Genomic DNA, 15,889 nt, shown 5'->3' with positions numbered 1-15,889 from the left:
ACACACACACACACACACACACACACACACACACACACACACACACACAATGTGTAGTGAGGTGGAATGGGCCCAGACCACAGAGATGCCTGTGACCTTAAATTTGCCCATTTTTTTGAACTTTATGTTAATCTTACAGTTTGCACCTCTTTGTTAAGTGGCTTTTTTTAAAAAAATGTGTATGAGTTTTTCACCCATTTGTATGTATGTGCACACACCACATGTGTGCCCGGTGCCCATGGAAGTCAGAAGAGGGCATTGGATTCCCTTGGGACTCAAGTTACAGACAGCTGTGGGCTGCCGTGCAGTGAACTGAACCCAGACTCTCCAAGAGGAAGAGTTAGTGCTCTAACTTCGCAGCCATCTGTCCATCTCTCCCGACTTTTGATTGAAGCTCAGATCAGGCTGTGTGCAGTGGTGAATGCCTGTAACCTTAGCACTTAGGAGATGAAGGCAGGAGGACGAAGAATTCAGGATTATCCTGGGATACAGGAGACCATGGCTCAAAGACGAAACACCAGAAGGCAAAGCTCAGATCTTTACTCTCATTCTCTCACAAGGTGTTCTTGTTTGAGTTATGGCCCAAGACAATTAATGAGCCCTCTTCCCCCACTTCCACACCCCGCATTTCCCTACTGAAGCTTTTCATTGTCCATTAGCCAGAATTTTTGAGGGACCAATTTGAACCAGCTTAGGAAGGGAAGAACTCAAAATAGTATTCAGAGAGGCACCAGGGCCTCAGGCACAGCTGGGTGGGGGTGGAGGTGGGGCATGGACTTTGTGGCTGTCTGCACCCTTTGTCTCTGCCAGCTGCTTTTGTGCAATTCTGCCTGCCGCGCCTCAGCCCACTTCTCAAACACCCCACATGAAGGACCTAATAGCTGGGCCTTCTGAAGCTAGAGATGGCTCCAGTAGTTTCCCATGTGGGCCAGCCTACAACTAGAGTGAGGTGGAGAGAGCCCTCTCCAAAATCAGAGGCAGTCAAAACAGAACTTAGATGTGGCTTCTCTATAACCCTCCCTCCTGGCCCCTGCCTGCTCAAAGCCTTTCATGCCACAGCCCTGCATTTCTAGGATTCTAGCCTCCTTTGGCTTCATTAGACCCATCGTCCTGGAGGAAGCATCTAGTTCTAGAACAAATGGAACCTTCTGCTGCAGCCTGGGCTCACTCTGTGGAGTGCCCTTCCTAGCCCTGGTCACAGATAATCAAGTCAATGTAATTGTTTTTCCTCGTTATTCCTTTTCTTTGTTTCGTTCTTTTTTTTTTCTTTCTGCTTTTAAGTCAAGGTTTCTCTGTGTAGCCCTTGCTGGCCGGGAACTTGCTCAGTACACCAGGTTCACAGTAAACTGAGATATCAGTCTGCTTCTGCCTCCCAAGTGCTGACATTAAAGGCTGTACCACCATGCTCAGCCCCAAATTATTTTAAAAAGGCATCACTCCCCCCCTCAAAACAGGGTTTCTTGGCTGTCCTGGAACTCACTCCATAGACCCACCTGCCTCTGCCTCCTGAGTACTACAACTGCCCAGCAAAAAGGCTTCCCTTTCTACAAAATTTAAAAAGGAATAAATAAAGCTAGTACAAGCACCTACATGACCCTGAGATTTGGCAACTGTCCCTATTTTGCCATGTGACTGTGTAGCTCAGTTCGCTTCCAGTGTATCTGTCTTTTTGCCCTTTTCCTGTTACCCACCCGCCTAGGAAAGTAAGTTGCAGATATCTTTAGATACATTGGAAAGCATCCTAGAAAATAAGAATGTTTTCATGTGGGCCAGCCAGGTGGCTCGGCAGCCATGCTGACAAGCTTGACAGGCTGAGTTCCACCCCAGAGCCCACAGTGAAAGGAAAGACCCAACTCCACAAAGTTGTCCTCTGCCCTCCACACGAGCACTCCACATGCACTCACGCCCCACACGTCACACACACAATAATACATAATAAAAAAAGAATGCTCTCATATAACCACAGAGCCCATGTACCCGAGAAAATTACCAGTAGCTCTATGGCAGCATTTACTCGTGCCATCATAACTGCCCATTTTAGCCCACAATCTGATCAAGGCTCACATTTTCCATCTGATCGTCAGATATAATCTGATGTTAGTCTTTTTAACCCACAATAATCTCTTAAAAGTTATGTACTACATCTTTTTTTTAAAATAAGATTTATTATTTATACAGCATTCTGCCTACATGTGTGCCTGTGCACCAGAAGAGGGCACCAGATCTCATTACAGATGGTTGTGAGCCACCATATAGTTGCTGGGAATTGAACTCAGAACCTTTGGAAGAACAATCAGTGCTCTTAACCTCTGAGCCATCTCTCCAGCCCTACATCTACAACTTTTCCACCGTTCAAGCATGTTTCTTTGTAGACCATCCCCTGAGTGTCCCACTGAGAGTCTTCTACTCTTTATCATCACCGCCCCCCCTGTCAGTCAGGAGGCAGGTCCGGAGTATGCTTAAACACCACACTTAGGGGCACCGGGTGCAGCTGGGTGTCAGGTCACTTGCTCAATGCAAAGCCTTGGCTTCCATCCCTGGTATCACAGAGGGGAGAAAGTCTTAGCCCGGGGGATCCTGCTCTCTTTTTCTAGCTAGACAGGGAACTCTTTGGGGTCACAATCTTCCTGACTGATTGACAGCTCAGCATGGCCAGCGCTAAGGTCTGTACCTCACCATGTTGGGGTGACTTGCTAGCCTGCCCAGAATGCTCACAGATGCGAATGTTTGCATGTTCAGAGGAGGAAGTGTTTGCCAGTCTGCTGTGCTAGGATTGGTGACTTGTGAGACTCAGCAGGGAGTCTTGGTTGGGGGATTGTCCATATCATACAGCCATGTGGCTGTATGTGCATGGAATGGTCTTAATGCTGACTAGAGGGGGCCCAGCCAACTGTGGGCTGCGCCATCCCTGGGGAAGTGGTCCTGGGCTGTATAAGGCTATTTGACCATGACCATGAGCCAGTGAGCAGTATTCCACCCCAAAAAAATTCCTGCTTTAGTTTCTGCCCTGACTTCCTGCCATGATGGACCTGGTAGCGTAAGATTAGATAAGCCCTTTCTTCCCCCTAAGCTCTTTTTGGTCAGTGTTTTATCACAGCAGTGGAAAGGAAACTGGAAAACCCAGTGAGTGAGGACTGGGGCTCTGTGTTCCTGTGTTAATGACTGCTAGCAAGCCGGGCTTGGACACTGTGTGTCCATGGCGGAGGCTGCATCTTTGATAAGTGCATTATGATGGGAAGTTCTGGTTGTGCTCTGGGCGTGAGGACCCCAGCACTTGTTTTCTAACCCTGACTTTCTTGTTCTTCCAATGCATTGTGAGTTGTTAGCATGCCCTTCAGTAAATCCATTGATCCATTTAGCTAGAGTTGGTTCTTCTGGTTGCAGTTCCAAACTTTGGCAGGTACAGAAACCTCCCTTTGAAAAAAGGACATACGGCAGGCTGTTGCGAGGCACGCCTTTAATCCTGGCACTGGGGAGACAGAGACAGGCCGACCTGGTCTACAGAGTGAGCTCCAGGACAGCCAGGCTACACAGAGAAACCTTGTCTCCAGAAAAAAGAAAAGGAAAAAAAAAAAAAAAAAAAAAGCATTGTACATTTTGATTTTGGCCATCCCAGAACAGCTGGTATGAAATTTGCCCATCCCCCCTGTACATAAGCAACATAACGTTTAGCCATGGTCAGCCCAGCTGTGCTCTCTGGAAGAAGTTCCAGGTCTCCCCTGCTATTTCAGCTGAGTAATGTTGAGAAATGAGCAGAATCCAGAGTGCAGGCCTCACACACAGGGGCAGCTACGTCCAGGCTGATCCTGGAGATTGGCTCTTGGAGGACAGGGTCCGAAAGAAAAGTGGAGGGAGAGTGCCGTGCTTGGGTGCTGCCCCCTTGGGGCCTACGCAGCATTGCCAACAGCACAGGTAGCACAGCCGGAGGCCACCTGTCATACCCAGCTTAACGCTTTGCTGTGTGCTGAAAATTCTCAAGATGTTTGAGACAGGGAGACCTCTATAGTTTGTCCTGGTGGAAGAAAAGCTGCTGGAGGCAGAAGATTAAGCTAAGAGTTCCGAAGTGGTGCTGCCCAGGTCAGGAGTGATTCCGACCTCCCAGGGAAGGATCCGATTTCTTGAAGAAAATACCATCATTTTCCATGCCAGAGCTACCCAGGCCCGAGGTTGGGAGTGGACCAGCTCCACCTGGAACACGTCTGCTGCAGGGACTCCCCAAGAACAAGCTAGGATGCTGGGCTGGTGAGCTGTTGCTGAAACTGAGACAGGCCAAAAGCCCCTGGGAAGAGGTAGTGGCACTAACCTGTAACCCCAGCTTCTAGGAGGCTCAGGAGGAGGGTGGCTCTGATTTGAGGGCCAGCCTGGGCTACAGGGTGAGATCTAATCCAGCTGAGATATATATATATATATATCAAGATCCTGTCCTCCCCACCCAAAAATAGAGATGAGAGAGCTCTGTCTTGAAAACTGTGTGCCATTTCATCTGGCAGTCTGTTAGTGTCGGGTTCAAGTCCGTCCACTCTGCATGGAGGGACATCAGGACTAGATTTCAGTTATTTAAGGATGACATCTCCCTGACTTGCCCTTCTCCCCTCCCCATGGTAATGGCTGATCTGGAGCGATCAGTGTAGCCCCTAGTGAAATCCCAGGGCAGTTCTCCCAGGTCCCCCATAACACATGAGCCCCAGTGCCTATGCCTTTGGGAAAGGCTCAAATCCCCTGTCACAGGCTGTGCGAGGCAGTGCAGGATTGGGCACGTCGGCCAGTTCCCAGCAGTTCCTCTGCTTGGCAGCTGTGCCTGGCTGCGTGTGGCTCAAGTCCTCCCCTTTCAGTGCTAAGTCAGTGCTGAACCACTGAGGTATACTCTGTCTTCTAGGGGTTTTCAGGAGAGAATAATGAATATTAAGATACAGAGGAGCCAGAACCCTCGTGAATTGTTGGGAGCCTGGTCTGATGGTCTCCAAGAGCAAACACAAGTAAGCTGTGGTTCAGGGTCTTGCTACAGGTGCTTTGTTCACGGACCCTGGCTTCTGGCTCCAGCACTGTATAGACGGGGGATGGTGGCATAATTTTAGCACTCACATTTATTCACTTGTGCGTAGGGCACCTTTATCTAGTTATCTGTGTTTACATTTATGTACGTGTTTACATTTAGCTACTTGTTTGTGTGTGTGTGAGATAGAGTGGGCACATGTGGAACTTAAACCTTTTTGCAGGTTGGATCTCTCTCTTTAACATTTACCCTTAGTTAACACATTACTGCACGTGGAGGTCAGAGGACTTGTGAGAGCCTGCCCTCTTCCGTGTGGGCGCCAGAGGCCTAACTCAAGTCCCTCCAAGCGTCTCTGCAGCACCTACCCTGCTTTGAGGCAAGGTCTCTCAGAGGTCTGTCAGAGTCTCCTATCTCTGCCTCCCACCTCACCTTCGGAGTGCTGGCACCACAGATGTAAGCTACTTCACCTGGCTTTTTATGTGGCTCCAGGGAAGTTGGATGGCAACTTTACCTGCTGAGCCATCTTGCTGGCTCATTGTTGGGGAGGATGGGGGAACATTATCAGTAAATTGTGTCTGATAAGAAATTAAACCCAGACTATGTAAAGAATTCCTAAATCTCAACCATAACAAGAATTAATTCAAGTGAAGGCAATGAGCCTGTGAGATGGCACGTGTTCTTTACCATGGAGCCATCTCCCCATCCCTGTCTCTCTCTTATTTTTGAGCGTCTCATTGTACTTGGAGTTCAGCTTTGACTGACTGGCTAGCCAGTCTCCCTTCCCTCCACGTGTGGGCTTACAGAACTCTTCCAATGGCCTGGCTCTTACACAGGTGCTGGGGATCCAAAAGCAGGTCCTCAAGCTTGCAATGGAAGCACTTTACCATCAGAGACATTTTTGAGAAAAGCACATTTATAAATGCTATATGAATAAAAGCTACACTGGCACAGAAATTTCCAGTTTGGCTGATCAAGACTCTTTGTAGTTAAACCAAATGTGCTTTTGGTCTGATTCATCCAAATAAGGCATGGCCAGACCCACATTCCTGAGGTTCTGTGTCTAAGGCCTTACAGCTTGAGGCAGACTCCCAGAGCCGCTGCTGGTGAGCTGCTGAAGGATCCTCCGCAGCAGTGACTTTGCCATAATCATGCTTTGTTGTTCTTTTGTTTTCGAGGCAGGGTCTCACAGACAGCTCAGGCTGTCTGGAACTCACTGTGGTCCGGTCTCCGTCTACCTAGGGTGGGATTACAGGCGTGTGCCACCAAGCAAGCCGGGAATCACTTGTACTAAATATACCTCAGGGCTCAAGATGAAAATGAGAAAACCTTGTTGTGAGGAAGAAAAAAAAAATTACAGGTAGACTCTGGCCAGAATCCTTTTTAAATAGCTTCCTCCTGGAGAAAACTCAGGCTATTTTTGGAAAGTGGGACATTTAAAAAGTATTTCATAATCTTTAAAATAGGGGGCTGCTTGTTCCCGTTCCTGAGAGTTTAGGAAATCGGAGGGTCTCAAAGGAACCGATCAGGAAGCGGTTGCCATTGTAGGATGCCGATGCGGGTCCTGGATTTCCGCCCAGGGATGCCTGTTCCCATTTCCGCAGCGAAGGCCGCGCCACGGGACCCCGCCCGACCTTGAAGGGCCGCTCGACCTTGAAGTCCACGTTGGCCTCAGTCACTCCCTCTGTGCAATGGGAAGATACCCATTATCACCGGGGAAGGCCAGAGGTCCCGCCACGCTCCTAAGGACTGCCAGGTTGCGTGGACACCTTGCTCAACTGCCCTCCGACTCTTCCCCCACCCACCGCGCCGCAAGCACTCGGTAGGAGCCCGCGGGCGGGAACCTGCCTCCGCGCGCTACGGCGCACGCGCGCCTCGCTCCCCGCCCCACCCGAGCCCGCGTGCGCCCATAGGCCCGCCGCCCCGTCACTCCGTCTGGGAAGCAGTTGTGATTGATCCAGGTCCGGGCGCGCGACCGGGCAGTGGGCGGGGCACAAGCCGGGTATAAAAAAAGCGGCGGCCAGGCTCGTACCGCTTTGCAGACGCCGCTGTCCCCTGTCGTCTATTGCTGCAGTCATGGTCAACCCCACCGTGTTCTTCGACATCGAGGCCGATGGCCAGCCCTTGGGCCGCGTCTCCTTCGAGGTGGGGTGGGCGGTGGCGCTCCGGGGTGGGGTCCTGGGGGCGGAGGGGGGAGGCTCCCGCGGTCGCGGGCCGACCCTCCTGGGGAGCGAGCGCGGGCGGCGGCGCCATTTCCTGACGAGGGGCCATTTTGGGAGGCCGGCGAGGCGCGGGGAGGCTGGGCGGGCGGCGGACAAAGCCGGGCGCGGCCGTTGGGGGGAGGGGACCGCCGCCTCCCCCGCCCGCCGCGGGCGCACGTGGCGGGGCCCTGTGGGGCCCCACGAGGCCGGGCGCACGTGCTCGGCGCGCCTCTCCCGTCGGGGAGCCGTTGGGCCCCGCCCTGCTGTGCGGCGGCCGGGGCCTCTCCCCGAGCACCTTCCCCGAGCCGCTGCCTTTTGGTTGCATCTGGGCAGAGACCCTGCCTAAGGTCTCAAGGACGAAGGCTCGGCGAGCCGGAGCCTGCCCGTTAGTCCGGGTGATTCGGGGGGTTCTTCCTAATGCGGGGTTTGGTAATAGGCTGTGCTCTATGACTATGACTCGAGCGTTTTTCCGTCTGGTCAGAAGCAGCAATATTTGTTTAGAGAGGCCCAAAACACTCCATCCACAACCCCCCCCCCCCCCCGAGCGGAAACGGGAAAGGCCTGGCCTTTGCTGGTACTCAAGGACCGCCTCCCGTCGCAGTGATGGCGCAGCGGGGGAGGCGCTCTGGAACCCCTCCCGATCACCCTCTGGAACAGACATGTTATGACTGGCCACGCTGCCGGTTTGCACTGACCAAGGTGGATTGCCAGTGGTTAGTGAATTCGTTAGTTTTGGAGATGTTAAGTGGTTGCTTAAAGATCAGTTAGTAATTAAAGTGTCCTAAGCAATTGGCGTCCTTCTTTTACAAAATGAAATGTTCTCGTTAACTCCAGTACAAGGCCTTAGGCCATGGTGAAATGTTACATAGTGTCTATCCTGTTACACGATTTCTCCAGAAGCTATCCTTGGTTGGGTTTTGATGCTCTTAATTCCAAAGCTAGATTCCCCACCTACCAGTGCAGGAGGTTCTAATTAGTCTTCAGCCAGCGTTTACCTGTAGTTAGAGCTGATAATTGACAAGGGCTCCTGTGGAAACTTGGCCTCTGCTTAGTACTGGGTAGGAGGTTAGTATCAGGTTAGCCAGAGCTTAATAGGAGTGAGACAAGACCTGCAGTTCCATAGGTGAGAACAGAGATGGAGCTGCCAAGAAGGGCTTTAAAGCCTTACTGGCAACAAAAAATGGACTTGCAAAGTTCTGAGAAAAGGAATTAAAAACCATTTAAACCACAGTATATTCATCTGAGAAACATAGTTGCTGCAACTTGATAAGAATTTGTGGTGTTCAGCTAGGTATGACAGGGCTTGTAAACACTGAGGAGAAAGGGTCAAAGCCCCTACTAGTATGTAAGGGACCAAGAAATGGCCACTCAGCTGATGCTTAAAGCTACACTGACAGGTTGAAGTAGCATTTTCACTGCCAGTGTCTAACAGCTTATTTACCTAATACATCGTGGGACAGTGCTTTTTCAGAATTTTTGATTTGAGATTCCAACATGAAGTTAGGGAGGTGATGTACATTTGAGAAGCCTGAAGTCTATTCAGAAGTAGGTGTGATGTATTAAAAGCTCTGAGTCATGCTTAAGGAGCCTGCCACTATTTAAGTTATGACCAGTTTCGGATAGTCTGCATATCTTTGGTTCTCACGTTTCTCCTGACTGTGTAGGACCTTAAAAGTTGTTAGGAGTGATTTTTACTAGGAATTGAAAATGGTGTTCTCTCCTAGTAAGAATGAGTTTATGATTTAGAAATCCTAAAGCTAAGTGTATTAGGTGTGAGCATAGTTACTCTGTTGTTAATTAGCTGTTATTTTACCTTACAGCTGTTTGCAGACAAAGTTCCAAAGACAGCAGGTTGGTTTTTTTTTTCTTTTTAAACATTTAACAGTTTTATAGATAGTTATTTTAAGAAGAAAGTATATATGTATGTGTGTGTGCATTTTTGTTTCTAACAGAAAACTTTCGTGCTCTGAGCACTGGAGAGAAGGGATTTGGATATAAGGGTTCCTCCTTTCACAGAATCATTCCAGGATTCATGTGCCAGGTACGAAATTGACTGAATATTTTAGTTATTTTAATTTAGGATTGAATCAGAATGTTTCAACTGTGCCTTCCCTGAGCTAGTATTATGCCATTTATTTCGTTACATAGTTTTTTCGAGTATGTGAGGGTATGCACACGCATGACAGTGCACGTGTAGAGGTCAGTTCTTCAAAGCAAGTGCCTGCCATACAAGGATCCCAGAACTCTGGGTGTGGAGGCACATGCTCTGACACTGTCAGCCAGCCTACCTAATGCTTTGAGCCCTAGGCCGATAAGACTTGTCAAAAGGTGGATGGCCCTTGAGGACAGCAGTTGAAATCCTGTGATGTATATGCATACAACAACAAAGAATTAGAAATGCATAAAAGCTGTACCTTGTAGACTTTCCAGGTAAACTGCCAGAGTAACACATTTCTATCTTGTGTTCACAGGGTGGTGACTTCACACGCCATAATGGCACTGGTGGCAGGTCCATCTACGGGGAGAAATTTGAGGATGAGAACTTCATCCTGAAGCATACAGGTCCTGGCATCTTGTCCATGGCAAATGCTGGACCAAACACAAATGGTTCCCAGTTTTTTATCTGCACTGCCAAGACTGAGTGGTAAGAAAAGAAACACGGTAAATGATCTGTTTGAGAGAGAACAGAGCTGAGGGTCACTTGTTCAGTGTTTCTTTTGTTCCACCTCTTAGATAGTGGAAGTTAAAGCTAATAAGAATGCTGACTGTATTTGGATTGTAGCTGTTTTTATCTTAGTGTGCAATCTGCCTCTAGTTGCTGATAGTAGTGATCATTCTTCTACAGGCTGGATGGCAAGCATGTGGTTTTTGGGAAGGTGAAAGACGGCATGAACATTGTGGAAGCCATGGAGCGTTTTGGGTCCAGGAACGGCAAGACCAGCAAGAAGATCACAATTTCCGACTGTGGACAACTCTAAACTAATTCTTTTGACTTGCGGGCATCTTACCCACCAGACCATTCCTTCTGTAGCTCAGGAGAGCACCCCAATCCCATTTGCTCGAAGTACCCTGTGATCTCTGCTCTCACTGAAGTTCTTTGGGTTCCATATTTTCCTCATTCCCCTCCAAGTCTAGTTGGATTGCAGAGTTAAGTTTATGATTATGAATAAAAATAAATAAGAACGGTTTGTCCTTGTTTGTACTGGGATATTGGTATAGGTCTCTAAGCAACTGGTTAGGTTACTTGGCTGTGAAGATAGCAGCACTTGTAAGGTTTTTGTTTGCCCTAACCCAAGAGGTCTTAACTGCCACTGGAGTAGAATGGGGTTAATCCCTGAAACCCAAGTAGACATGTGGCCAGTGGAGTTAGGTCACTTGGGACTGGAGTGGGATTTGTGCTTAACAGTACTTGGTGCTTTTTCCAGAACTAAGACTGCTCACCACCTCTCATTCAAGATCCAGGGAAGCCATTGCCCTCTTCTGATCTCTTTGGGTACCTGGTGTACAAACATGGCATACATATAGGCAAAATATTCAAAATTGAGAAGTCATCTTGGCTATGTTTTTGTTTTGGTGCATGTATGTGTCTAGAAACTGGAGGTTTCCGACCTCTTGGAGCTGGAGTTAGAAATGGCTGTGAGCTACCTGATGTGGGTGTTAACTGAACTCTGGGCCTTTGCAAGTGCTCCTGATTGCTGAGCCATCTGTCCAGCTCCTAAACACTTTAGTTAGTATTCTGTTGGGTAGGGATATACATGTGGGTTTTAGGTTAACTTTCAGGTTTGGTGGCAAGCATGTTAACCCGCTGAGTCATCTTGCCAGCCCCAGTATCTCATACAGTGATTACCTATATTAAGATTTATTTTTTTTTTTAGTTATCTTCATTTAGATGTAATTTACATATAATTGGAATTATAATGTTAAACATCCCTTTCAACAACTCGAGAATCACATTACTAGAATGGAATGGATCCCTTGTGGCTAGAGTCTGAGCCACCTGATAGGGTTGCCGGGGACCAAACTTGGATCCTTTAAGAAGAACAATATATTCTTAGCCACTGAGCCGTCTCTCCAGTTTTAATATTTAAAAAAGAAAAAGATGCCAGATAGTTCAGGGCTAAGAGCATTTATTGTTGGAGAAGACCTGAATTCTGAATTAAGTTCCCAGTGCCCACAACCATCTCTAACTCCAGCTCATGTAATCCAGTGCCCACTCCTGACCTCCATGGGCACCAAGTATACATGGTTCATATACAGAGATGCACATGCACATTAGGGTATTTTTGGGTTTTTTTTTTTTGTGTGTGTGTGTGTGTTTAAAATTGAAGAGCCAGGTGGTGGTGCATGACTTTAATCCCAGCACTCGGGAGGCAGAGGAGCCTGCTCTACAGAGTAAGATCCAGGTCAACCAGGGCTGTTACACAGAGAAACCCTGTTTCAAAAATTGAAACAATGTTTCTTAACTTGGCTGCTGTATACCTGGAACAGCAAGGGACTTGGGCTCAGACTTGATACAACCTAAAAGCTAAACAGTAACTTCCTGAGAATTGAAACAGCCTCAAGCTAGTCATGGTGATACAGGCCTATCTTTCACCACTTTAGGAAATAAAGACAAATGTATCAAGTTTGAGATTAGCTTCAACTGCATAATGAGTTCCAAACCTTAAGCTCAATGAGTAGTTACATACCCAGAGCCTCACACAAGGTGAATGTCCCACCACTGAGCTATGCCTCCAGCATGTTCACTTTTTTATTCTTAAAGCAATTTGAGGTGGCTGGAGAAATAGATCGTGCCCCTCCCCAAATTTGAGGCCAGGCTGATTGATCTACATAAGTCTAAGCCAGTCAGGCCCATAGAATGAGACCCTGTCTCAAAGTAAATAAGCCAGACCAAACAAAAGACTGGATACAGCTATTTAAAGTGTTGCGTAGTTTTGTGTCCTAAAAGTTTGTGTTGAACTTTAATCCCCATGATGAAGTACTAAGAGGACAGAAACAAAACAAAACTGTTTAGAGGTATGCTTTTTTGGCTTTCCTTTTTTTGTAGTCTTTGTAAGTCTGGAATTTGCTCTGAACTCACAGGCTACCTCCTTCCAGGTGCTGGGGTCAAAGGCACACATCACTGCCAGAGGAACAATCCTAAGAGCTGATGAGTGCTTGAGAGGTAGTCGGTAAGTGAGCTAATTGTTCCTTCTCAGTGAAGTAGGCTCAGCATGGCAGGGGAATTCATGAATGAGCTAATCAGACCAGGAGCTCTGTAAGTCATTCAATGACCACGTTTTGTTCACCTGGATGTTCATTGACTACAGAATCTATAACTAAACACTTAAGTTTAGCATTCATTACTTAGAACTTTTAAGTATGTGCAGAAAAAAACAAAAAACACTCATTTAGGACGACAGACCCTGTGTCCAGCTCCGTGGTGGACCTTGGCACCCCCACCAACTCCAGCATTATAATGCCTGAATGACACACACTGCTTCTTTGAAGGGACATCTTTTCAGATATGCATATCTGAAAACAAGTGTGGAGAGGAGAAAAGTGCACAGAGGCATTCCAGGAGCTGGAGAAAGGGCTTAGGTATTTTCACGGGTGTTCATATACGTGTGTGTGTGTGTGTGTGTGTGTGTGTGTGTGTAATTTATTTTTCTCTGTGCATTGGTATGAAGGTGTCAGAATCCGTGGAACTGGAGTTATACACAGTTAATGAGTTGCCATGTGGGTGCTGGGAATTGAACCCCTGGTCCTTTGGAAGAGCAGACAGTGCTCTTAACCACTGAGCCATCTCTCCAGCCCTTCACAGGGGTTCTTAAAGTGAACACAATGATTTGCATGGTTTTGTAGAGATTTTGGGTTAATAGGGTAGCAAATCATTTTCAAGGTCACCTCAGGCCAACAGATTTTTCTTTTAAGACATCTATGTAAATCTGGCATATGTATACTGAGTGCATTTGCCTGTGGACTGCAGAAGAGAACATCAGATAGAGCTGGAGTTATGAGAAGCTATGAGCCACATGTGAGGCCTGGGAACCTGATTCAGATCCTCTGCAAAAGCAGTGAGAACTCTTTACTGCTGAGTCCTGAAGACTCCTATGCACCTTTCTCCTTCCCAATTTTTCTTGATGGTGACGGCCAGAGAACCAGTCTTTGTATCACCAACAACCCTTCTGAAACAGTATATGGCAGAATCTCAATACATGGAATTAAGAGAAAGACATAGGAAGGAAAGCATACCTACCATCAGAGGAAACCAACCTTGTTCAGAGAGAACCCAGCAGAATTCATATAAAGCCGGCTACAGACACCCAAGGCTCCCTGTCCTGGAGGAGCTAGCCACTGGCATGGATTGGAAGCACCAGTACAGGGTCTGACAAACACATTTCAGGGCCACTCCAGCCAACTCAGATCAATTAAGTTGAAACGGAGATGCTGGCTAAGAGCCTAGGATCAGGGTTTGAGGCAAGCTGAGCGTGATCAGAACTGAGCATGGTGTGTGGAGTGTGAACGCACTTCTGGAGCCCCCTGAAAATACCGAGATGTATGTATGCATCACATGTATACATACATGTCAATACATGTATGTGGTCACAACCCAAGGTGGCCTGAAGAAAAGGAGAGTTACTGAGGAACTGGTACCAGCCAGTAAAGAAAAAGGAGACATTTTGAGTTGGGTTGGAATTGCTAACATTTTTATCAGGGTAATGATAAATTGCTAACATTTTTATCAGGATCCCAAGGTGATGTTGCTGAATTCCATACAATGGATATGGCCGCGGCAGTTCATCACCATGTCCATACCCATGCTTAACTAGGTAGTCTAGGTTTCTGGGCAGTTGGCAGTGTGCTGCTTTCCCACTGACCATTCTTGGGAAGAAAGACTTGCACTGCTAGAGTGGAATCTTGCTCCACATGCACAGTTAATTGGACAGTGAAAGCCAAACTTTTTTGGCTCCATACCAAGGATAAAGCCTCCATGCCTCCAGGAAGTGTATCTAATAGCTACCTCATCTATGAGCTGTTTGAAAAACCTGAGACTAGATGAAAAGCCACCAAAGCTCTGAACAGTCTGCTCTCCCCACAACTCTAGAACGAGAGCTTTGTGATGCTTCTACCTTCATCTTCAGAAAAACTAAAAACTGACATGGCATGCCCACAGCCATAGCTAATCCCTTGTATAATCAAGCTCTTTGCACCAACAGAACCTATTCTTGAGGTCAGACTGCTGTGTATGAGTTTGGCAAGTACTTTTTAATCCGAATTTATCTATAAAATCAGACCCCTAGGGCTGGAGAGAGAACCTAGCAGTTAAGAGCACTTCTTGTTCTTTCAGAGGACTGTGGTACAGAACTCCAGTTCTGAGGGATTCAATACCTTGTTTGACCTCCATAGCAAAAGGAATGTACATGGGGCATAGACATACATTTGAGCAGAACACTCATAAAATGTAAAAAAAAAAAAAAAAAAAAAAAAGAGACTGATTAGTTTATTTCCCAGTTATTCTTGGGATTAAATAGATAAGTCCATACAAACCATAATGATTGGTTTTCTTTTTTGTTTTGCAAAAATAGGGTTTCTGTGAGTAGCTCTGGCTATCCTTGAACTCACTCTACAGATCAGGCTGGCCTCAAACTCACAGAGACCCACCTGCCCCTGCCTCTGGCCTGCTGGGATTAAGGGCATGTGCATCAACCATGCCTGGTTGGTTTTCAAAGAAAATGTTGAGTAGCCTTCCCTATCTGTAGAAAAAATTCAGGGTTTGGAATGTTGTTCAGTGGCAAAAGGCCCTGGGTTCAAGCTCTAGAAGCATGAAAAAAAAGCTACAAAACAATTCTTTAACTCTTTGAGTTAAACAGTGTCATCTGTTTCTTACCTCAGACATGTTGCTCTTGTGTTTAGTCATCTTGTACTTTGTGTGAAGTGGAGCCATCCCCTTCACAATTACCACTGTTTAGATGGAAACTAAGAAGATGGATGGCTCTGAGAATGCCACGTGGCCTGGGTGGCCAGCACTGCGATGCAGGCACTGCTCTTTCTAACATTGCCAGTGCTAGGGGAACCATACAGACTGCTTAGTCCAGCCCACCCCTTCTCACACAGAATACATTTAATTCCATCATATAAACTAGGAGCAACTTCGTCCACATGAAATTAACAAGCTACAGACAATGCAACATCCAATGAAGCAGAAGATGCAGGGAAAACTCATGCCAGCTGAAGTTTTTCTTTTCTTGTTATAAACTATACAGGAAAAGTTTAAGAAAAGACTAAAACTGACAACTTTCTAATTTGGAAAAGTGACTAAATTTTATTTTTCAATTTTTATTAAACAATATACTGAAATCTAAGTAACAGCTATGAAAAGATATTTGTTGTTTTGTTTTTTGAGACAGTTTCTCTATGTCCTGTTTTAGAACTTCTAGTGACATTTTTTGAGAATTCTAGATTCTTTAAAAAAAACACAGAAATGCTGTAAGACTGTGCTTTTGTTTTAATCCCAGGTGTAGGGATGTGGAGCTGCTTCCGACTGTCCACAGCAGCTGACTATGATTTGTCTCATGCTCTAGCAGTAATGTGGTTTTGCCAGCTACAGATACTGTGATTGTGTGGTGTTTGGAATTCTGGAAACATTTTCAGAGGGAACATAAATGCTAGGGCCCCAAGAGGTGTGGTGGGTGGTTGTTGTTTACTTAGGGAGGAT

The 15,889-nt window shown here is 46.9% G+C and overlaps 1 protein-coding gene across 1 annotated transcript; it reads left to right on the top strand.

Annotated features, from left to right (window-relative positions):
* Positions 1-7,007: 7,007 nt before the first annotated feature.
* Positions 7,008-10,379, top strand: Ppia (peptidylprolyl isomerase A). Its single transcript, XM_055624329.1, has 5 exons — positions 7,008-7,135; positions 9,012-9,042; positions 9,144-9,232; positions 9,663-9,835; positions 10,037-10,379. The coding sequence occupies exons 1-5, from the start codon at positions 7,067-7,069 to the stop codon at positions 10,167-10,169; spliced, it is 495 nt and encodes a 164-aa protein (XP_055480304.1). The 5' UTR covers positions 7,008-7,066; the 3' UTR covers positions 10,170-10,379.
* The last annotated feature ends 5,510 nt before the right edge of the window (positions 10,380-15,889 follow it).

This window comes from Psammomys obesus, unplaced genomic scaffold (genome assembly GCF_907164565.1).
Source record: "Psammomys obesus unplaced genomic scaffold, mPsaObe1.curated_primary_1811, whole genome shotgun sequence".
NCBI lineage: Eukaryota > Metazoa > Chordata > Mammalia > Rodentia > Muridae > Psammomys > Psammomys obesus.
The sequence above is the reverse complement of the archived record's forward strand: the minus strand, read 5'-3'. Positions and strand labels throughout refer to the sequence as shown.

Bases quoted from the DNA above. Each gene is read 5' to 3' on its own strand.
- Ppia (XM_055624329.1), top strand. From the start codon at position 7,067: ATGGTCAACCCCACCGTGTTCTTCGACATCGAGGCCGATGGCCAGCCC. The intron at 9,043-9,143 runs GTTGGTTTTTTT...TGTTTCTAACAG, and splicing joins CAAAGTTCCAAAGACAGCAG to AAAACTTTCGTGCTCTGAGC. The intron at 9,233-9,662 runs GTACGAAATTGA...TTGTGTTCACAG, and splicing joins TTCCAGGATTCATGTGCCAG to GGTGGTGACTTCACACGCCA.